Genomic DNA, 22961 nt, shown 5'->3' with positions numbered 1-22961 from the left:
AAGGTGGGGGCAGCCACAGACGGGGTCACCTCTGCGGGTCCATCTGTTGTTGTCGACTGCCAGCTATAATTGACTGGGTCCAAACTGCGTGGCACCACTTACCTCCGTCCACGCCGCGTCTCGCTGAAAAACAAGCCTCCTACCGAAGCACCACTTAACTTACACCGCTCCTAGCAAACGCACGGGACGCAGTAACCAGGCCCTGAACCTGCCCTCCTCCTGTGAATAATGATGTATTGAATGTCATAGGAATCCCATTCACCATTGAGGAGGGCAAGGTTGGAGTGAGAGCACTCTGAAAGCGGAAATTCAGATGGTTTTGCCTGCACTTGTTCAAGTTGTTAAGAAAAAGACAAGGACTCATCATGCTGACTTCTGTGTCTGTACCCGTGTGTTGTTTTGTAGAGGAAGCAGCGGCGCCATGTTTGACTGGCTCAATGTGACGGTGGCCGGCCACCAAGAGCAGGGCCTGAAACCCGAGGAGCCGCAGAGGTCTAAATGCGTCCTGGGCTTCATCCCTGTGATTTACTACAGCGCTCTCCTCTGTGTGGGAGTACCAGGTAAACACACACACGTACAGAAATAAGACGTGGTAAATCTTCCCTGGCGTGACGACGTGAGAACATAAGGATGTGAGCTCGGAGGGATGCTGACGGATATCCCACCCAACCGGCCCGACTCTTGCCCCTTTTCCACCAACAGGGTACGGGTTCGGTGCCGGTTCGCAAACCCTTTTTTTGAACGGTTCAGAGCATTTCCACCAAAAAATAAATTGGTTCCGAACCCGAAAAGTTACTTCCGAACCGTGACGACGTCAGTGGGCGCGTGACATTCCAGAGGAAGAGGGGAGGAGAAAATGGCGAAATCGGCAGATAACGAGGGTGCCAGGGGCGGAGCGTGGGTCTCAGCACAAAGGGGGCGGAGCTTCTCGATGAGCCCTTGTGATAGTCATTTTAACAAACGCTTACTCACTCCCCCTTCTGGCAGTGTGACGCAGTTATACCTCACAACCAATCACAGCTGGATCGCAGCTCCGACGCGTTCATGACTAGTCGTAAAAAAAGGCTATAGCCTTTACAGGGGCCGTTAATAGCTATGTATAGGGGCCCCGTACTGCACTGTATTTTTTATCATTAGCCGACTATACGAGTGTGTCACTGAATGCGAGACCCGGTGCGTTCACGGACGCTCGTAAACTCGACAACAGCGCTCCAAACCGCCCCCCCCCGACCTTGTGGGCCAGGGGCGACCCCACCTCCATGCCCCAGCTCTGGCTCCGCCACAGGAGGGTGCGCAGTGGTCTACCGAGGAAACCCAGTGTTTGGTTGTTATCTGGGCATCTCCCGAGTTTCAGGAAAAACTAGAGAGTAGCACAAGAAAGAGTTAGCTGTATGGCGAATTAGTAGAAGAGATGGCCAAGAATGGGTTCACTCAAACCAATGTAAACTACTAATAAGACACGTTAGCCCCTAGCTAACGGGCCCGACCCTTTAGCCGAGCGGTTAATGCTGTCGCCTTGTGGTGCAGTACACTCGTATCGAATCCCACACCGGGCAAAAAAAATAACCGGTTACACCAAGAACAAATAATCAACAAGTTAAAAAAAAAACTTGAGAAGGACTACCGAGACGATAAAAAAGAGTTGTCCAAAGGTGGAGCTGGACAATATGATGCCAAATTATTGCTAGCTAGTGGGTTTCGGTGGGACGTAGCTCATGTTTACATCCGGTGTGCAACGCACAAAGTCCCCCGTTGATGACGTATGTGGTGTATTGGATCGAGCACTCGGTGCTCGATTGTGTTGGACTGTCACCACTACTGAGTTCTGTAATACACTGGTCGAGCCTAGTAGTGTGTGATGTCTCCGTCAGTAAAGATCAGACTTGTGCCGCATCCTCGTCTCCGTGTACTTATATATAATAGTGATTAAGTTAGTAACCCACGAATAGTAACACTACAATAGTGTACATAAGAGAAGTCACAACAACGTACAACGTCTGCGCTAAAAAAACCGGTCGAAACGCAACACCGAGGTTCTCAGAATCCTGAGCGGAACCGGTGCCTGAACCAGAGCTACTCTGGTGGAAAAGGTTGCTTCTGTGAGTCACGCCTGTGGTGCGCTAAATCAGGCAGTTTGATGTCTCCATCGACATGTGTTTATAATGAAAGTGGTCGCACAGGATGGATCGAATCGATACGCGAGTGAATTACGGGTGTATTAGCGGCCCAGTGAGACAGCTCGGTGACACGTGGTGAGGTATTGTCAGCTCATTTCACAGGTCACCGCCTTCAATAACCCGATCGCTTCACGAACGCTTCTTTTTGTGCGTGTGTGCGCGTGTGTGTTTTGAGTATTTGCCCATCCGTCTTATCTGATCCTCAGTGTCCCCCGTACGTCCATTTGGAGTGCTTTACCTCCCTCTCTGGCAGTCATAGGACTCCAGGTCCTCTTCCATGCTGCACGTGTACCTCGGCTCACGGTTTAAGTCAGCATGATCTCACAGAAACGCGTGAAGTGACCGCGACCTCTCAACACCCGCATTACGTGGCGGCGGCACGTAGTGTGTTAATCAGGACCCTTTGTCGTGCCGGACACATGGAAGTCCCTGATTCAACAACGTCATGCAATGAGCGGTGTTTGATATTTTTTAGTTAACAACATTTTATTTATTGTTATTTGACTGAATTTATTATAGTGCCTTAGTTGCTATTTTTCGTTCTCTAAAAACACTGAATATTGTGATATAACTCATTTTGATGTAATGAGGTTAGGGTAGGGTAGGGTTAGCATGGGATAGGGTTAGCATGGGATAGGTTAGGGTTAGGGTAGGGTTAGGGTTAGCATGGGGTAGGGTAGGGTTAGGGTTAGCATGGGATAGGTTAGGGTAGGGTTAGGGTTTTTAGAGAACAAAAAATCGTAACTAAGGCATTTCTGTGAGATCAGGTTGCTATAAATACTGTAAACTGAACTGAACAGAATTGAATTGACTTGAATTGACCTGAACTAATCTGAACTGAACTGAACTGAATTGAATTGAATTGAATTGAATTGAATTGAGCTGAAAAACCTATAGCAAACATTAACATGGCCACCATACAGAAGCTCAGAAATAATCTCTCTTTTCCCTCGGACAGTGATTTGGTATTGATCCAGCAGGGATGAGACAGCATGGAAATTGTAGAGGAGCTGGAAGGGTTCGAATAAGATCAGATGCTTCACAGCAAAGCCTCCAGATGACCTCCGGGATGTAATGAGGGAACCGCAGAATAATTGCTCCCAAAGGGATCCGTAAAGGCCAGAGGGCAAGAATCAACAACTGCAGGGGTTAAGACGTCCAACACCGGCTATGCTCTCCCAGTAGCTCTGTAACGGGAATGAGAGATATTTTCTTAAAGGGAAAAAAAGAGAGGTGTGTTTATAAATAGTTAGCAGACGATAGATGAGACGTTCCACGGACAAAGAAAATCGATGCTTTGTATCTCACTCTGCCGTGAATGTACAGCATGCAACTTCTCCCAATACATTTCAATTTTTAAAAAAATCACTGACCAGAAAAACTGCCAAACCATTTTCTAATCAAAGGCGTTAATGATACGATGAAATGTCATTTAACAGCAGTTAAAGCTGCTACAAGGAATATTTATGTCTCGATCTGTATGACCGACACAAGCAAACGAGACCATCAGAGAAAAGATTAGAGATTACTGAGGATTTCTAATGCTTATCTGCGGGTCGAATTCCCCGAGAAATCAGACATTACCTCATTGCTGTATGCTGCATCTAGCTCTAGATCTACATCTACATCTATATCTACCATCTACATTTACATCTATCATCTACATCTACATCTATCATCAACATCTATCAACTACATCTATATCTATCATCTACATCTATCAACTACATCTATATCTATCATCTACATTTACATCTATCATCTACATCTGTCAACTACATCTATATCTGTCATCTACATTTACATCTATCATCTACACCTACATGTACGTTTACATCTGTCATCTACATCTATCATCTGCATCTATAGCTACATCTACATCTATCATCTACATCTGTCATCTACATCTATCATCTACATGTATCATATGCATCTTTCATCTACATCTACATCTGTCATCTACATTTACATCTATCATCTACATCTACATGTACTTCTACATCTGTCTACATCTATATCGATCATCTACATTTACATCTATCATCTATATCTACATCTACATCGATCAGCTGCATCTATAGCTACATCTATCATCTACATCTATCATCTACATGTATCATCTACATCTATCATCTACATCTACACCTACATCTATCATCTACAACTACATCTACATGTATTATCTACATCTATCATCTACATCTGTCATCTACGTCTACATCCACATATTACGTCTGCTACATCACTCTTCTCTTCAAAACAAATGCACGAGCCACCAGTAGGGGAGTGTAGGTCTTTACATAAAGAGGCAATGCTAGCACAAAGTTATGTCATTCTTCTGTGAAACACTTATGCTTTTGTCCACAAGGTTGCATAAAGTCAACAACAAAAAAAGAAAAAATCCAAAACTCCTCGTAGCAGCTTTGATCTGTTTTCGTTTTCTTGGTTTGTGTTAATCTATCTCTATCTCTCTACCCCTGCCAGTGAACATTTTGACAGCGGTGGCCCTGTCCAGACTGGCGCTGCGCACTAAGAAGGCTCTGTACTATTACCTGCTGGCGGTGACAGGCTCAGATATTCTCACCCAGCTCTTCATCATCTTTGTGGGTTTCCTGCTGGAGACAGCAGTGTTTCACCGGGAAGTCCCTACTCTCCTGCTTCACTCTGTCAGCGCCGCCGAGTTCGCCGCAAACCACGCCTCAATCTGGTCCACTGTGCCCCTGACCGTGGACCGCTACGTGGCGTTGTGCCATCCTCTCCTCCACCGACAGATCAGCTACCCAGCACGGGCCAGGAAGATCATCATGGTGGTCTTAGTGTTGTCACTGGCATCAGGCGTGCCCTTCTTCTGGTGGTCGGACATGTGGCGGAACAGCAAGCCGGCCACAGCGCTGGATGCGGTGCTCATATGGACACATGTGACTATCATCTACTTCCTGCCATGCAGCATCTTCCTGGTGCTGAACTCTCTGATCATCTATACACTCAGGGTGAGGCAGAAGCAGCAGTGCTGCCAGGAGGAGTGCGGGCCCCAGTCAGCCCCTCGGCGGAAACTGGGTAAAACCACGGCCATGCTGCTGGCCATCACCTCTGTGTTTTCCGTGCTGTGGGCTCCAAGGACCATTGTAGTCATCTGCCACCTGTACGTGGCCTCGGTGCACGACGACTGGCGGGTCCACCTGGCCTACGACCTGTCCAACATGCTGGCCATGCTCAACACGGCCGTCAACTTCTTTCTCTACTGCTTCGTCAGCAGACCCTTCCGTGACGCCGTGCGGGACGTCCTGCTGGTGAAAGGCGGTCCGCTGCATCCTCAGCGTGCCCTGCGGCAACAGCAGGCCCCTGCCAATGCCTCCCTGTCCTCATTGTACAGCGGGAATAACAAGCGCTCCCAGCGGGACTGCACACCACTGCCGCCTCGCAGGGCCGGCAAGATCATGTGACCGGTGTACACCCCCCCTCCCCCACAACCACCCACCCCAACTCCCTGTTCCTCTCGATCCAAAAACACCCTACATCCCACGATCCTGGAGCACTTTATGACCCTGAAGTCACACACTGCATTCCAGCCATGTCCATGGGCAGCTGCCAGTCAAGCTACAAGCACTCTCACAGGGCCTAGATCACAGGCCGTGCATTATCCGTTATCACGTACGTGTCATCGGTTGTTATCTGAGCACATAAATCTGTAGAGATTACAATTTATCTATTTGTCTTAAGAGGAATGTGGCTCATGAGAAAAAAAAGGGAGAAACGCCAGCGTTCACAGTGATTAATTTGATAGCATGCGGCCACGAGGCAGCAGGGAGAAGAGGTTTGGACGCGGTCATCTGTAATCTGTAATCCATTCATCCATCTTTTCACACATTGAGAAAGACCCAGTCTGATCCACTTACACGTATGAGTTATCGCATCACGTTGGCTGCAGCGGGAAGCACAAGCGGGGCAAATGACAGCGTACGTGAGTAGTGAACCAGAGCTGGTCCCCCTCACCTTAACCGATCGCTATCTTTCCCCGACTAAGATCAAACGACACACCAGAAAGAGCTGCCTCGGCGGTTGAGCAAAGAACTCTCCCTCTAATGCAACACTAGCAACACAGGCCCAAGAGCTACAGCTGCGAAGACGTGTGTTTGTTTTTTCGTGAGATGCAACTCGGCGGAGGCTTTAAATGAAAGCTTGCTGTCTAAGCAGCAGGAGTCAGGACCCCGCTCTTCAAACAGCCCCGCCACCACACCAAGCCCTGCAGCCTCGGCTTTAGCTAACCAAACCAAACATGAGGTTGATGGGCCGCACCAACATCCATCCACACACGCACACACACACACACACACAGGCAGCTAGCTACACACACACACACATGCATGCACACAAACTCATGCATGCACGAGTACACACACTGACATACACTCGACCTAGTTTCAACACCTGGTCACAACAGCCAGTCTTTACAGTCCGTACAAATTTTAGGTCCACACTGTCCCAACCTGTTGAACCATTAACGCACACTGTACACACAACTGTTTGCAATACGGCGTTACATCAAAAGTAAATGATCTGTACTTACAGTTTTGCCATCAGTATTGCTGACTTCCTTTCGAATTTATCTTATCATTATCGAATGTGTAGCAGATATCTCTTGTTAATACACTATTCCCTATCATTCGTGCTAATGAGAAGCCGACAGGAGTTGTGTGCTGAACTGAATATTTTATGCGTTATGAATCATGCAGCACTGATAAGTTCTGAGCAGAAAAAGACTTTCCAGTGAGCTTCTACTTTTGCCCCCTATCCATCACGTGTGAATGAATGGACCTGACCCACACTTTGTGTTAGTATGGATGAGTGGCAACAGTACGAAAAACGAAATCACTATTAAACCTCCACACATTATTTTAATATATCATACCAGAGTACCCACGACATGAGATCTGCAGAAATACTAAACGAGTTCATCGTTCATACGTTTGTTTTGGGCTTTTCTTGTTTTTCTTCTTCCTTCTTTTTTTGTGTGTGTGAATTTTACGTGAATTGATTTTATTCACTTTTGTTTGTAATGGCAGCTTATAGTCTCATGTCTGTCGTACGGTCCGCCTGACTGCATACGGGAACTGTCATCTTTCAGAAGATAAGCATCATCACCTATGTCTTTGAATACGATACAGACCAGCCCTGACTCTCATTGCAACCGCTATTTGTGCTTTTATTTGCACTCTAAAGGAAGGATAGTAGGTTTCTAAAACCTAGATCTTTTTCTTTTTTTAATCTACTCCAATGACCACCCATGCACGTTTATTTTGGGGCTATAAGAGATCGGCCGCATATATTTAACACTAACATGCATTAGTAATGTTGTCACGCCAAGCCACCAGCGTACTCTCATCCACCTGCAGTGCGAGTCTGTATTTATTCCTGACTGACAGTGTGATAGTGCCCCCGGACCCCTGCGTGCCCCCTCTTCCAATCTGCTTATGTCATCCCTCTGAGCATACTGAGTTCTGAGAGGCGGTGTGCAGATGTACATGTTATGAGCCATTTCTTTGAAGACGTCTCCTGCTGTCGGACATAAACAGAGAGTTGGGGGTGTGTGTGTGGGGGGGGTGCAGTGGCAGGGATCAGAGGGACTCTGCGAGAGAGGGGGCACGGGGGGGGGGGGGGTGCGGAGACGTGTCCGAGTAAACATTTAAGAGCTCTAATACTGCAGCTAGATGTCAGGACAGACTTCGATTAAATCCTAATGAAGCCGAAGCTGGGAGCCGGCACAACCACGCAGCCGCTTGTGGTCGTCCTAATTAAGAAAGAGAGAAGAAGCGTGGACCTCCTCGCCTGCCACACGTCCACATCTGCCTGCCTGCCTGCCACCTGTCTCTCCTGCCTGTTCAAACACTTCATCATATCCCTATATACTCTACCACCCATTCACACCCCGCTTGGGCAGCAAGCGGGGTCAGATTACACAGCGTGACAGAGATGAAGTGCTGCAGAGGTGCATGTAGACCACATGTGCAGTGCTTTCTGAGCAGCATAATGTATACATATATACACCCTTATGGCCTCCTCAGTCCAGCGCCGTTGCCCGAATAAGTTGAACTGTACCACAGTAACTTTTAAAACCTGTTTCTGGAACTCTTGTGACTCCTGTCCTCGACTCTCTCGTGTCCTCCCGGTGACTCTGTGCCCGCTACAATGCAAAGTCCAGAGGTGTTTTGTACCACTTGTTTTACTGTTTTGGGGAATTTGATGGAGTACGATAAACTCTCCGAGGCATGTCGTTCCGCGTGTTGCCTTGTTGTTGTTTAAGTTGCTACATGTGCAATGTTTACAGTATTTCTAGATGTCCCCGCGTGGCAGACTAATGGCCGTGAAGAATGTTCTTCTGTGTAAGCACTGACTACAGATGTACTTTTATATGGAGATGAAATAAATGTTTAACATGGGCTCTGTAGTCTTCTCTGCCGTGCAGTCTGTTTACCTGCCGCCTCGGTGCAAACGCCATCGGCCGGACGCATTGCAGATCTCGCAGCTTTGAAAACCAAACCAAGAAAAACACACAGACGCTGTCCTGAAGTGAACATCTCCTGCTCATTTCCTGCAACATTATCGGCATTAACAAGGCCTATTCTTGGGTTTACACACTTAAATGCCCCACACACACAGAAAAACAGATTCGTCCTTGCCAATAAGGTATTATGTTGATGATGATGCTGCTTCTGCTGCTGCTGCTGCTGCTGTTGCTGATGGTGGTGATGAGGATGATAATGATGGTGATGATTTGAATGTCACTTTTTAAAACGAAATTTTTAAAGGTTGCAGCAGAATAATTGGAAACAACACAGCAGAATAGTCAAACCACAAGAGAGAGAAAAAGAGAGAAATCACACCCTATGAAAACAGTTCACATGTCATTGCATTCATTAGTCTCCTGGGCACTGCATCAGTGAGAAGGATTTAGAGCCCCAGCATGGAAATAAACTCCATAGAGGCTCACCAAACACAGATGCCATGCGAGGCGAGCCTGCAGGAAGCAGACGTGGTTGGCAGGGCAGACTTTGGGGGACAGAGAGCAGACCGTAGTGACTCAGGAGACAGGACGTAACACGGGAGACATCCGGGAAAATGGAAGGTTTGCGTCGTCATGGAGACAGATGACTCTCGACCTCGAGGAGCCGGATGGAGAGATGCAACCCAAACAGAGAGAGAGAGAGAGATACTGAGAGACGGGTACAGGGCTTTTATTTGCAGAGAACCGAGAGCTGGTGACATGACTTAGATGTCAGAAAGAAGCAGCTGGAGAGAGAGAGGGAGAGAGAGAGGGAGAGGAGGGAGAGGGGGAGAAATAGAGAGAGTGTATGTGTGTGTGTGTGTGAGAGAGGGAGAGAACGAGAGAGACAGCTAGGAAAGCGTCCCCTCAGTCAGCTGGTTGTGAGACTAACTGACCCCGTAACCACTAACACAGACGAGTTTCAGACCAGCACTGCCAACCAACCACCGATTAGAGTAAACCACATCATCACACAACGCAACAACTCAGATTTGGAACACTGGGACAGAGAAACCAAATGACAACACAAATCAGAATGTTGTCGGGCCCTAAAAAGAGAACACAAACTGGCTGACTATCTGTCCACTATCAGAGACAGTAAGCAGAGACACGTTCTCACCAAGTACAGGCTCAGTCACCACAGCCTAGCCACTGAAAAGGGGCAGACACGCAAAACATCTTGGCTACCAAAAGAGCAAAGAATATGCGGTCACTGTACGGCAGGTGAGGCCGAGACAGAGATGCACTTCCTGCTAAATTGTGAGAAATTCCAGAACATAAAGGTGAAAAATACCGGGGGAAATTCGAAAACCAGATTCCAAATGTTCTACTCCCGGATGAGAAAGAGCAACGGCCACTTATTTTAGGAGAGGGCCAAAGGTCACACCTTGCGGCACAATATGTGTCAGAATGACATGGTCCAAGGGTCAGTGACCAACACACTCTCAATTACTGTTCAGTTGCTGTTCCAATTACTGTTCAGTTACTGTTCAAGTGCTGTTCTATGTTTCTGCCAGTTCTATCTATTCCTTTTTCCATTTATTTATCTATTTATTGGTACTCCGTTGACCTGTTTCGCTGTCACCTGCTTTGCCAACATTGTAATTAATGCAGTCATGCCAATAAAGCATTACTGAATTGACTTGAGAGAGAGAGAGAGAGAGATTTGATTTTGATTTTAAAAAGACACATTTATTCAGAATGCATTACAGTTCAACAGCTGACACTCAAACACAATCACCTCTTTATCATCCAGCTCATACAAAAAAAGAAAGGAAGAAAAGTTTCAGGAAAAAAAGGCCACTGAGCGGTCTAAACAAGTATTTGTAAAAACTGAACTTCAGAATAAAATAGCCCAACATAACAAACACACATTCACCTCGGGGGGTTTGCAGCAACACAACCTCCTGCCCTTAGACCCTCGCATCGAATGAGGAACAGCTCCCTAAAAAACCCTTTAACAGGCAGGAATGAATAGGAAGACCTCAGGGAGAGCAACGGGGGAGGGATCTCTCTCCCAAGACGGACAACGCGCACTGGATGTTGTGTTCACACAATTTTCATGACAAATTACTAAAATAAAACAAAGCCAATAATACAACCAGGACTTTCCCTCATTACACAAATTAAGAAAAGAAAAACAGATCTTCATCAACTCCCACTATGCACAGTACCACCCCAAATTCTGGGGAGAAATGGGCCACTTCTGTGTGGAAGCTGTGCGCCCCTGTCGTAGGCCCTCATCGTCTTCAGCTCTTCTTCAGTGAGAGCCAGAGAGAGAGAGAGAGAGAGAGAGAGAGAGAGAGAGAGAGAGAGAGAGAGAGAGAGAGAGAGAGAGAGAGAGAGAGAGAGAGAGAGAGAGAGAGAGAGAAGAAAACGTTTACAGAGAAAGCCACGCCAGTAAAGGGGGATGAAATGAGGGGACCGAGGCGTGTGGATGCAGAAGGGAAGCATAAAGGATGGGTGGAGGCTCTGCCTGCTTTAAACACTGGCCACTGCTGCGGCATGAGCTCATGTCATAGCTGAGAGCGGCAGTGGTCGACTCACCACCAGAATGTGTGTAGTACCGTTGTGATGCGATATGGACAATGTAAGGTACAGGTGTATCCGTGTCTTACTTCGCTGATGATTTAGCGTTTCAGAAACAAGCAGAAGTGGGTGAATCTACTAGTAGTCCCCATGACGGTGGAGCAGCGGGTGAGCACCGTCAGGACGTGTCATGTTTTACAGCAGATGTTCTTTAGCTTGGCTCAGCGTCATGTAGCTCTAAGCTTTTGTTTGTTTGCTTGCTTCTGAGGCAGAGTCCAGCTGTCAACACTTCTTTCTATCTGCTTAGTAATATGAAAAGTGGGATTCCGAACAGCGGCGTCACAGTGGGGGGGCGGGGGTACCAGGGGCCAGAAGGGGGGGAGGGGGCCTGGAATCAAAAGTTTGTTTTGGTTTGCAAATTTTTATTTCTAACTAATTAGGGTCACAAGTTCAGTTAAAACTGCCTCAATACATCGGTTGGGCGACTTAAAAAAAGGCCCCTCTCACCCCTCTCCGAGGCCCCTCTCACCCCTCTCACCCCTTACAAAAGGTGCAAAATGGTTTAGTCCGCCCCTCACGAGCGTCTCTCGCCGCAGCTCATCTAGTCCTGTGGCGAGTGACTGCTGGTCCTGGGTCAGGTTAAAATAGACGAATGTACTGCGGTTGTAAATAATATACAGTATTAAGGTAGGACTCAACAAAGCGATGCGTGAGAGACAGAAGAGGAAAGGGGGCCCATAGAGACTGCTCAGGTATAGGGCCCAGCATTTTGTGCTACACCCCCGATTCCAAAAATAGATGTCCATCACTCACGAAACAACGCCTATCTTTTCTCATAAAACATTATTTAGGAAAACGCACCACGGCTGTCAGTCAGAGTCACGAGCCGCCTGAGGACCTGTGCATGCACGGTATTTATAGGACACCCCGGTGGCTAAATGCGTTTTAGAAAGCCATCCCTCATGTAGCGATACACTTCATAATCATTTGCTCTGGGTACTTAATATGATTGATTTGTCTTTGCTGTCCCCTTGAGGTGAAAAACGACATGGACGTGCCGAGTTACCGGGCGTGGTTTCACCACTAGGTGTCGCTTCGCGCCCGGTCGTCACACTTCAGCATCAGAAGGCGCGGCGGATTCCAAACGTTTTATTTCTTCAGTTTTCTTTATCAAAATTAAGCAAATCAGTGCAAAACATTTTGGTTACGACTCCGCGACAACAGGGGAAAAATGTAAATATTAATATTAAAAACAGAATTAAATAGTAGAATAGAAAGAATAGAAAGAGTGAAATCTGCAGGTGGTGACTTGGGCCACTTACTGAGAAAGTGTGAGCGCGCGCTTTCGTGTCTGTGCGCGTGTGTATGACAGAGAGAGCGAGAGAGAGAGAGAGAGAGAGAGAGAGAGAGAGAGAGAGAGTGCGTGTGTGTGTGTGTGTGTGAGAGAGAGAGAGAGAGAGAGAGAGAGAGCGTGTGTGTGTGTGTGTGTGTGTGAGCGAGAGAGAGAGAGAGAGAGAGAGAGAGAGCGAGCGTGTGTGTGTGTGTGAGAGAGAGCGAGCGTGTGTGTGTGTGTGTGTGAGAGAGAGAGAGAGCGTGTGTGTGTGTGAGAGAGAGAGAAAGAGAGAGTGTGTGTGTGAGAGAGAGAGAGAGAGTGTGTGTGTGTGAGAGAGAGAGAAAGAGAGAGTGTGTGTGTGAGAGAGAGAGAGAGAGTGTGTGTGTGAGAGGGAGAGTGTGTGTGTGTGTGTGAGAGAGAGAGAGAGAGAGAGAGAGAGAGAGAGAGAGCGTGTGTGTGTGTGTGAGAGAGAGAGAGAGAGAGAGAGCGTGTGTGTGCGTGTGAGAAAGAGAGAGAGTGTGTGTGTGTGTGTGTGAGAAAGAGCGAGAGAGAGTGTGTGTGTGTGTGTGTGTGTGAGAGAGAGAGAGAGAGAGCGTGTGTGTGTGTGTGAGAGAGAGAGAGAGCGTGTGTGTGTGAGAAATAGAGAGAGAGTGTGTGTGTGTGTGTGTGTGAGAAAGAGAGAGAGTGTGTGTGTGTGAGAGAGAGTGAGAGAGAGACTGTGATTGAGAGAGAGAGAGAGCTTGTGTGTGTGTGTGTGTGAGAGAGAGAGAGAGAGAGAGAGAGAGAGAGAGAGAGAGAGAGAGAGAGAGAGAGAGAGAGAGAGAGAGAGAGAGAGAGAGAGAGAGAGAGAGAGAGAGGAGGGGGAGAGGGGGAGAGAGAGATTGGGTTGGTCCAGCCCTACGTGGACGGACAGGGACCGCGCGGGGACAGAAGGCTTCTCGGAGGATCCTCCGCTTGTCTCGGCGTCGCCGTGGTTCTCGGCTCAACTCGTCCCCGACAGCCGCTCCAGTCTTCCCTTAACCCGACGCCCCTTCTCCGAGGGAAACTTCTGCCCTCGCGTCGACTCGGAGCAGGTAAACAAGTTTTGCTGTTGTTTTTCCGGAGACCTCCGCGGCCACCGCACCTCCTCAGGTAACAACGAGTCGTTCAGGTGGAGCTCTTTTCCATCATGCCACCCTCGGCATGGTCACGACCGTCTGCAGCCACGTTACTAGAGCCTGAATATCAGCGGGCATCGGCCAGGTGAACTATAACGCACGTAGCCCATGCTCGCGTCAAATAAACTCAACATCCCATAATAACTCTGAGCTGACAGCAGTCTGCTTTCATGAATCACTACTGTTGGAAGTTTCCCCCAGTTTCTTCTTCTTCTTCTTCTTCTTCTTCTTCTTCTTCTTCTTCTTCTTCTTCTTCTTCTTCTTTTGGTAGCTTTGGCAGCTTCAAGACCCAGTGCTTGTGAGTTGGGCTAAGATATAAACCCTTTGTCTGCGCTTGTGCTCAGGTTGTAATGGCTGCTCAGTTGTGCAGAAGTTGTTGTCCAGTCTTCGTGGTGGCTGCAGAGGAGATGTTTGTATGTGACACGTTTGGCCCACAAAAGGCTTCAGTACGAGGTAGTTATGAATGACTTACGTCATGCTCGTCTGCTGTGCATTCCTACCTTGACCATTCAGATATTTTAAACTTAATCTGGCCTCGCTTAAAATTAAAAAAAAAGGCATCTCTCCGTGGCAGTGGATTAATAACCTTGGTGTAAATATAAATTGTGGATTCCTGTTTGATTTATATGCGTGTCTCTGGGTTGAAGACCCGCAGGAGACTCTGGCGTTTGCATGAATCATCCAATATCCCATTTTAAGACTAAACCCAATAGGAAGTCTCTAATCCCTCCCATAAAATACAATTCCCTGGATGTGGAGCCGTACTCCAAATCACATAATTGGCAGAAAATTACATTATGCCGCAGGACTAATCCAATCTAGGTGTGTGCAATAAAGACCCTTGACTCCTGTTTTCCCCATGAAGCTCTCTGTCATGATGGAGTGACCACCGTGGGTGAGGCAGAGACACCGATGTGGATGTGGGTCTGTTGTCCTCGGCCCGGTGTAACTGGAGCCGGTGGACACACAGAGAAAACAGCCGGCCACAGCACAAAGACAGGTCCGGGACTGTGCAGATATTTACCGTGAAGCCCTGACAACGTCCCCATGTTGTTTTCATGCCGTTTAATGGGCATCTGTAATGAGATGCCATGAAGTGTGGCGGCCCCGGTGCAGTGTAGGCCTGTTTCGTTTTTGTTGAATTTTCATTTCATTTTCTAATCAAGCAGACGCTTTTGTGCAACAATTAACAGATGTATTTGTATGCCCACCTGCCCGCCGGCATTTCCGTGTGCTGAAATGGCATCGTCAGTATAATATCATAGCCAAGAGTGCAGCAGTTTTTTTTTTACACCCCGGGTTTGTGTGGACTCTCACAAATGTAGTTAGTGTTTTTTTTTCACTCTCGCATTATTGATTCAAGCGGCAGCGTAATAATCCCTGTGCACAGTAACAACATTTGTCTGCAGATCCTGTTAATGATTGACGGTGGGGATGGTTGTAAAAAAAGGTCCTGGGTTTGAAGTCACAGAGGCAGTTTTGTAACTGTGACTGGTGACTGGTGGCGGCTGGCGAGGTTTTATACTATATTTGACATGTTTATAAAGGTGGCTGACGTTTATAGCGCAGTCTGTGTAAAGAAAAAGATTATACGATCCTGCAGTCATCGTGCTGATTTGCCAGTGTTTGTGTATGCTTACTGACTCATATGTGTGTGGTATTTGCTGTGTTGGGTGTTAGTCGCGGTATCACTACTCTTGACTAGATGACGTAGTGTCTTTCCACTCCCTATAATCCTCCCTGTCCGATCTAACTCACTCTATCCCTCTCTGCCCATGTGAACAGGTGGTGCAGGGTGTTGATCCTGGAAACTTGCACCAGAGATTTCAGCTGTTCCTCCTGAAGATCATCTCCAGCCGTCAATCTCGCTTGGACTCTATGGCTGCCAACGTCACCCCCCGGGGCTGCGGCCCCAACTTGGACTCTCTCTATTACAAATTGTGCGATTTGAACGCAGTGTGGGGTATCGTCCTGGAGGCTTTCGCCGCAGCCGGTGTTGTGTCTTCCATCATTTTGTTCATCTCGCTGCTGGCCAGCCAGCCTTTCATAGGGGACAAGAACCGCAAGAGCGCGGCGGCTCTCCACGCCTTTTTCCTGGTCTGCACCTTTGGCCTCTTCTGTCTGACGTTTGCCTTCATCGTGGAGAAGGACTTCTCCACCTGTGCTTCGCGGAGGTTCCTCTTCGGAGTGCTGTTCGCCGGCTGCTTCGCCTGCCTCCTGATGCAATGTGTGCGGCTCAACATACTCGCCAGAAGGGACTGGGGGCCCAGGGTCTGGGTGCTGCTCCTGGGGGCCCTGGGGCTGTGGCTGGTGGAGGTGGTCATCAACACGGAGTGGCTTATCATCACGGTGGTACGCCATCCGCAACAGGGGCTTAACACCACGGCGAAGGACAGCAGGGCCACGGCTATACCCTGCAATATTGCCAACCAGGACTTCGTCATGGCGCTTATATACGTGATGAATCTGATTGTGGCGGTGGTTGTGGCGAGTCTGGCTGTCATGGTGGGCAAGCACAAGAAGTGGAAGGCGGAAAGCACCTCAATACTTTTGACGAGCTTGCTGTCGGTGGGGATCTGGGTGGCATGGATCGTCATGTACGTGTACGGGAACGAGAAGACAGGAGGGCCAACGTGGGACGACCCCACTTTGGCCATAGCCTTAGTGAGTAACGCTTGGGTGTTTCTCATCCTCTACACCGTCCCTGAACTCTGCTGTTTCGTCAGTGAAGATGACAGCACACAGGGCTACGGGGAGGACCTGTACCCTAGCCGAGGGGTGGGCTACGAGACCATTCTCAAAGAGCAGAGCTCCCAGAACATATTCATGGAAAATAAGGCTTTCTCTATGGAGGAACCCAACCCAGGTTTGTAGGCGCCATATCTTTTTAAATGCCATGTTCACTGACATCATCGCCTAAATCCAAAATGTACTAACTTCTGTGAACCAATCCACCTGTTTGTCTTCAGCAATAACGAGCTCGGTCAAAATGGGACCAGAGCAATAACACACAGCCGCGACTCGCTGGTTACTGCTACCTCGGCTTCCAAACCAGTGCTTCGCTTGCTAGGCGTACTTCAGAGAGTCCGGTTTGTCCGTCAGGTTACTGAAAGGAGGAACGAAGAATGTAAACACACCCATTATGCACATTAACACTCACATTGACCTCCCTGAACGACAGTGTTGTGCAAACTCATTGCCGGCGGACACACACACAGTCCATGTGTGCGCCGTATCTACAGTAACACTATGAGCAACATATACGTGTGACTGGGAGTTCATCAAAAGGCCTACAGGGGCTTGCACCATGTCGTTCTGACACGGGGTTTCCATGGGAAATGTTGTCGGCTGAGCGAGCGCCGTGACCACACTGTGCTTTATCCCTATTTAGACCTGTACGGACTAGAAGTGATTTCAAACGACCTTGGTGTATAAAATGATATGTCTGCAAAGTTTCTGGTGCCGAATGAGCAATCAATACGTGTCAAAGTCCATGAAAAAAAAAAATCACTGGAACAGAGCAAATACCCCGCGAAATGACTGCAAAAAGGGTGCTGAGTTTAGTTTCTTCCTGACGAGCCGACAGAATTTGATCTGCCGATGTTTTGACATCGAGCCGAGCAGTATCCGATCCGCCGTTACGCCCCGCGTCCTGCCCTCTCGCTCTCCCCGGCTTCGACGCAGGCCGGGGCTGATCATGAGGGCTTTGGATCGAGTGGGCGGCCTAATCATAGATGGCGATGGTGGCGCCATGCGGCTGGTCATGGCCTAGGTTGCTGGATGTCTTCCAGCGGTCCGACAGCTTATCAGCAACCGTTTTGTGTGGTGCTCAGTTGCGTGATTAATCTGTTGTCTGCAGATCGCTTGTTTCCACGGTCTGTATCTCTGAACTCCTTCGGTTCTCCTTGCCCGCTATGTCCTTTTTGTTGTTGTTGTTGTTGTCCATCAGTGATGTGTCAATTCTGCCTTGGTGTTTGTATGTTTTGTTTTGTGTGAGAGTTTTATTGGCTGCAAACTAACTCCCCTGTAAGGGACAATAAAGACACTTTGACTTTGACTTTGACTTTGATTAATCTTGATCGTATTCACTGGCCATAGCCAGTGTACTTAAAGTTTATTGGGCAAAACAGTAATAGTTGACTAAACTGCAGTAACCCCCCACCCCACCCCCTCCATGTTTAAACTGGAAGTGATTTTTCCCCCCCGCTTGGCTGTGTGCTGTGACCAAAAGTCAATGATCTCCCACAGTTTTAGGGCGTGAAAATCTCATCAGAGGCGTCCGGCGAGCTGCACATTCCATTCCCACCGTTCCAGCAGGTGACTCACAGGGGCCATCGCCATTGTTGTTAATGAGTGTCCAGTATCTAGCCACGTCCCTCCCTAACCTCTATATCTCTCAGCAACACACCCCCGCTAAGTGCGACCGTGGCTCCCACCAGGGAGCGTCACACCTTGTGTTTGCATTGCTGCGTTTCCACGGAGAACGAGGCGTTGGCGGCCGTCTCAAGCGGGGTAGATATTTCGCAGGGGGAAAGGGCATACCCACCCGAGACGGTGACAAAGCCTTGTCTCATGACCCATCCCTGTGGCTGCTTTTATACCGGATATCTTTCCTTTTAAAAGTACACACCGGGTGAAGGATTGATGGTGTTTGTCTTCATTACAGTCTATGATTAAGTGCCGTGTGTGTGTGCCATGTGTTTGTGACGCACACTGCCAGGTAGCAATAAATCCCCGTGATATCACCTGTGTCTTTTTCAGGACATAGACTGAGGGGCCGTGGTGAAAGTGTTTGAGGTTTGTCCCTGTGTGTTGTTCCCAGGTAACAAGCCGGTGTCGCCCTACAGCGGCTACAGTGGCCAGCTCCGCAGCTCAGTCTACCAGCCCACCGAACTGGCCCTCATCAGCAAAGGAATTGGCAACGTGAGTATAGGCCCGCATCCAGTTCGTTTGACCTCACACATTTAAATATTTTTCTTATCGGCGGCGTCCGGGTGGCGTAGCGGTCTATTCCGTTGCCTACCAACACGAGGATCTCCGGTTCGAATCCCCGTGTTACCTCCGGCTTGGTCGGGCGTCCCTACAGACACAATTATCCGTGTCTGCGGGTGGGAAGCCGGATGTGGGTATGCGCCCTGGTTGCTGCAGTAGCGCCTCCTCTGGTCGGTCGGAGCACCTGTTCAGGGCGGGGGGGGAATAGCGTGATCCTCCCACACGCTACATCCCCCTGGTGAAACTCCTCACTGTCAGGTGAAAAGAAGCAGCTGGCGACTCCACATGTATCGGAGGAGGCGTGTGGTAGTCTGCAGCCCTCCTCGGATCGCGACCGGGACGGCTCGGAAGAGCGGGGTAAATTGGCCAAGTACAATTCGCAGACATGGGGGGGGGGGGGAAATTATCCTCACATCTTCCTGGGGAAACAAACAGAGTGAGCAACCTCTCGGTGAATCTCTGATGGGGGGGGGCACTGAGGCATTGAGCAATATTTGGGAGAAAAGTGCAAGTTTGCAGCGACACACTTTCTAGCCCACAGCATAGATCAGGGGTGCCCAACCCCAGGCCTCGAGGGCTGCAGTGTCTGCAGGTATTTGTTGCAATCTTGCACTACACCACCTGATTTAACTAATTAGCTCACCTCTTGGACCAAAGAGGGAAAGGGATTAGTTAAATCAGGTGGTGTAGTGCATGGCTGCAACAAATACCTGCACGGACTGCAGCCCTCGAGGTCTGGAGTTGGGCCCCCCCTGGCATAGATGCTGCTCTATTTTAGGTTATGGCAAGTGCACATGTATGTTTTATAAAAGGTGTCTGTGTGATCTTAGTTATGTTGGAGGGCAGAAGAAGCGTCTCTGATATCAAATGTAATTGCTTGAGTTAAAGTGGGCCAGACTTGGATGGCGGCTCGTGCACACTAGGCAGGGACACGAGGAGTAAAGGGACAGCCAGGTAATTCGCTTCGCACAGACGCAGACGGACGCGGTGCCGTAGGTAAACTGGCAGCACAGGGACGTTCTCTCAACATCCCTCGGCTGCTTTTGTCATGGTCCGTGTTGTGACCTCATCCAGCACCAGACGGAGTTGTCCTTCGACTCAGGAATCCCCAGGGCCTCCGCCAACTCCGCAGCCAACAGCGGGAGCAGCACGCCTCCGCCGCACACCGAGATGGGGGATGCCTCAAACACGCAGACAAACGGCAACAGCGTAGGTCGTGTCCCCTCCAGACCCCTCATACCTCTTCTTCTTCACCCCTTGCCCCACCCCCACCTTGTCGTCTCCCCCTATCCCTTTTCATTCCGTACGGATGCTTTTCTATTATCTCGCCTCAGCACATCTGCTCCATACACCTCCCGCGGTATCCATAGCAACTTCTTTTTCAGATACTCCATGAATCACCTCTTTGTCTTGCTTTTTTGTTTTTTTTTTACCTTGTGGAGCCCGCTGTCTATCTTCCAAGGCCACATGTCTCTTACCCCGCTCATTCGGTAAACTGGGTGGACCGGGTCTAGTCTGGTCCTCGGGGCGCTGCTTGTCTTCTTCAGTCCTTGCAGAAATTAGTGGAAGTTGTACTCTATTAACCCTGGTTTACATCTCTCTTCTCCTCTCTTTGGTCTTTTGGGTTTCCATTTTAGTCTTTTGCATACTTTACCCTTAATGTTTTCCTCCTTTTAAAACCGCTTCTGTCTGCAGTTTCATTGCGGTGCCCTTTCGATATACTGAGTGCCGTCACTGTGTAACGAAATGATCTCTCTCTTGCATCCTACAGGGGAATGGACTGCATAGGAAGTCCCAGTGGTAAAATGTGCCGCGGCTTTCAACACCCTCTCCCGACACCTCTCAGTTCCTGTGTTTTCATTTGCACCTGCCGAGCGTAGTTTTGCTTCCCAAAGCTGGTATTAATAGAGGAACCATTCGCCCCAGAATAAGGAGGCAAACACCGGGTCACCACCGCCGATGGAAAACAGTTAAGCCTTTCATTGATGGACTTGCCACGTACCTCTGGGTACCAGACAGTATACCAGCTTCATTTGGACATCAGAGCATGGGGCGAAGCCACGGCTTTGCTCAATAACAATGGCTTTTTGCAATGGTCACCATTTGCTGAGAATGGACTGTGATCTCTCTGCTGGATCAATGGACGCAGATGCAGAGTGGCCATGCTGACAGCACAGAATAGTGCAAAAGAACAGCCTCCTGAAGACTGCACACACACACACACACACACACACACAAAATGTTACTATCGTCTCTGAAGTAAACAGCAAATCAGAAACCATGTAGGCAGAAGGTGTGGCGCATCACTCGAGGTGCAGCAGTCCCAGGTGGAGAAACCGTGGCACACATAATTGGGACATGGCTCAGCATAGACTATGCACGTCTAGACTGCCTCGAAATAAGGCTATTTAATCATGAGGCTGTGACTTGTAATCAAAATCCACTCACATTAGTTTAATAGAGAGACAACGTGTGCACAGTCAAGTTTCATCATAGGTGTCGTGTTTTTTTGTGTGCCCTGGATTATGAACTTCATTTGTGGCAGCCAGCAGCCAGACATCAAATTAAACTATGGGGCATTAAATACATGTAAATATGTTAATGTGTCAGTGGCTCCTTGAATGCATGGAAGCATTTTGGGAATATTCATGTTTAAAAAAAAAACTATTTATAGCATGCTCATGTGCTATTTAATTTTAATTTTGCAATCTAACCCTAATGATAATGACACATATTCAGTTTAAAAAAAACTGTTAACGGCACAGCGCACAGCCATTAGTGTGCCAGCATTTCATTCTAAATGTTAAGTGACCATTCACCTCCGAAACTGTACATAGTTTGTCATCTGACCAACATCTTCTGAAGTTCACGCGAGGTCACCCGGTGACGGGGGGGGGGGGGGCAGACTGCGTGACAGCAGACGCAATGGGAACTAGAGTAACTGGATGATCCCATCAGGTCACCGGCGCTTGTCAGACGCCGTTATCTCGAAAGGTAATTAGTTTGGGGGATGCAACAGTTTCCACTCTCTTTCAATTGCACAGGTCATTTTCATATTCACCCGTGATAAGGTCACGCAGCGCTGCCCTCGGGGTCCTCAAGCGCCAGACAGCATCAGCGGATGCCAGAGTAAAGGTTACGAAAGGCCGCGGTTACATAAGCCGGAGAAGTGGGCAGACGCAAGACTTCATGACCGCTCTTTCAAATGTCTATTGGAGCAGACCGCCGGCCTACGCTTCATCAGATAGCCGGCGCGGATGCCCTTTGGCGTGTGCTGGGGCCGAATCGCTGTATTATTTCTAGGGACCATTCATGTTCACTTTGATATTCATGTATTAGAATTTCACTGTACCGCACTATGGAAGATGAGTTTGTTCAGTTTGTTTATGAGAATAAAAGGTGTAACAAGTGTAAGCCACGATACTTCAACCTGCATGCGATAAAACACGTCATCCACCCCAACACGAAGCAAAGCTGGAGCTGGTGTTATGTCGGGGAACTAATTTGATGACGCCTGCATTACACGAGAGGGCGATTACAGAGCACAACGGTTCATTTATATTGCTCAACAGGTGTGATCAAGACTGCACACACGGCCCACTGACATTACATGAGTTGATTAACATCACGTCAAGTGATGGAAATAACCGACTGCAGTTCTAATGTGTCTTTGTGGCGACAGTATTGTGGCCCAGTGGTTAGTGCTGTTGCCTCACCGCAAGAAGGACCTGGGTTCGAACCCCGGGCCGTACCAGATCCGTTCTGTGTGGAGTTTGCATGTTCTGCCCATGTCTGTGTGGGTTTCCTCCGGGTGCACCGGTTTCCTCCCGCCATCAAAAAGACATGCGTGCTCGGGTTAATACTCCTGCCTGTACCTCTGAGCAAGGCAAGGAAGAAAAAGCTGGAGTTGGTCCCCGGGCGCTGCATGGTGGCTGTCCACTGCTCCTAGCTACACAGCTAGGATGGGTTAAATGCCGAGGATGATCCAAAGGAGTTGAATCAAGTGCAACTGGACTTGGTATATATCCGTGAAGACGTTTCGCCTCTCATCCAAGAGGCTTCCTCAGTTCGGGCCTTTCTGACTAGACCAAGCTGGTCTGACTGGCTGGTGATGAGACTCAGTATTTATCCTCTTGGAGTCGTTGTCAGAGCTATAGATGTCCATGGCTCTAAACATCGGGACACAAAGAGCCATGGACATCTATAGCTCTGACAACGACTCCAAGAGGATA

General features: G+C 48.6%; 2 protein-coding genes across 6 annotated transcripts; both read left to right on the top strand.

The window, feature by feature from the left end:
* The first annotated feature begins 409 nt into the window (after nt 1–409).
* Nucleotides 410–5620, top strand: gpr142 (G protein-coupled receptor 142). The gene is made up of 2 exons (XM_056296755.1): nt 410–560; nt 4662–5620. The coding sequence occupies exons 1-2, from the start codon at nt 422–424 to the stop codon at nt 5618–5620; spliced, it is 1098 nt and encodes a 365-aa protein (XP_056152730.1). The 5' UTR covers nt 410–421.
* Nucleotides 5621–13496: 7876 nt separating this feature from the next.
* Nucleotides 13497–22137, top strand: gprc5c (G protein-coupled receptor, class C, group 5, member C). Of its 5 annotated transcripts, none has more exons than XM_056297131.1 (5): nt 13497–13653; nt 15523–16603; nt 18560–18660; nt 19804–19938; nt 20501–22137. In XM_056297131.1, the coding sequence occupies exons 2-5, from the start codon at nt 15616–15618 to the stop codon at nt 20531–20533; spliced, it is 1257 nt and encodes a 418-aa protein (XP_056153106.1). In that variant the 5' UTR covers nt 13497–13653; nt 15523–15615; the 3' UTR covers nt 20534–22137. The 5 variants fall into 5 exon arrangements, 4 of the variants coding, with proteins under 4 accessions (XP_056153106.1, XP_056153108.1, XP_056153109.1 ...); XM_056297133.1 differs by having other exon boundaries at nt 19804–19942; XR_008811829.1 differs by lacking the exons at nt 19804–19938; nt 20501–22137 and adding an exon at nt 16707–17612 and having other exon boundaries at nt 18560–18577.
* The last annotated feature ends 824 nt before the right edge of the window (nt 22138–22961 follow it).

This window comes from Lampris incognitus, chromosome 17, assembly GCF_029633865.1.
Source record: "Lampris incognitus isolate fLamInc1 chromosome 17, fLamInc1.hap2, whole genome shotgun sequence".
Classification (NCBI taxonomy): Eukaryota; Metazoa; Chordata; class Actinopteri; order Lampriformes; family Lampridae; genus Lampris; species Lampris incognitus.
The sequence above is the reverse complement of the archived record's forward strand: the minus strand, read 5'-3'. Positions and strand labels throughout refer to the sequence as shown.

What these genes read in the sequence shown, in the direction of transcription:
- gpr142 (XM_056296755.1), top strand. Translation starts at nt 422, where the DNA reads ATGTTTGACTGGCTCAATGTGACGGTGGCCGGCCACCAAGAGCAGGGC. An exon ending in CCTCTGTGTGGGAGTACCAG is followed by an intron (nt 561 to 4,661) that starts GTAAACACACAC and finishes TACCCCTGCCAG; the next exon opens with TGAACATTTTGACAGCGGTG.
- gprc5c (XM_056297131.1), top strand. Translation starts at nt 15,616, where the DNA reads ATGGCTGCCAACGTCACCCCCCGGGGCTGCGGCCCCAACTTGGACTCT. An exon ending in TATGGAGGAACCCAACCCAG is followed by an intron (nt 16,604 to 18,559) that starts GTTTGTAGGCGC and finishes TGTTGTTCCCAG; the next exon opens with GTAACAAGCCGGTGTCGCCC. An exon ending in CGCAGACAAACGGCAACAGC is followed by an intron (nt 19,939 to 20,500) that starts GTAGGTCGTGTC and finishes TGCATCCTACAG; the next exon opens with GGGAATGGACTGCATAGGAA.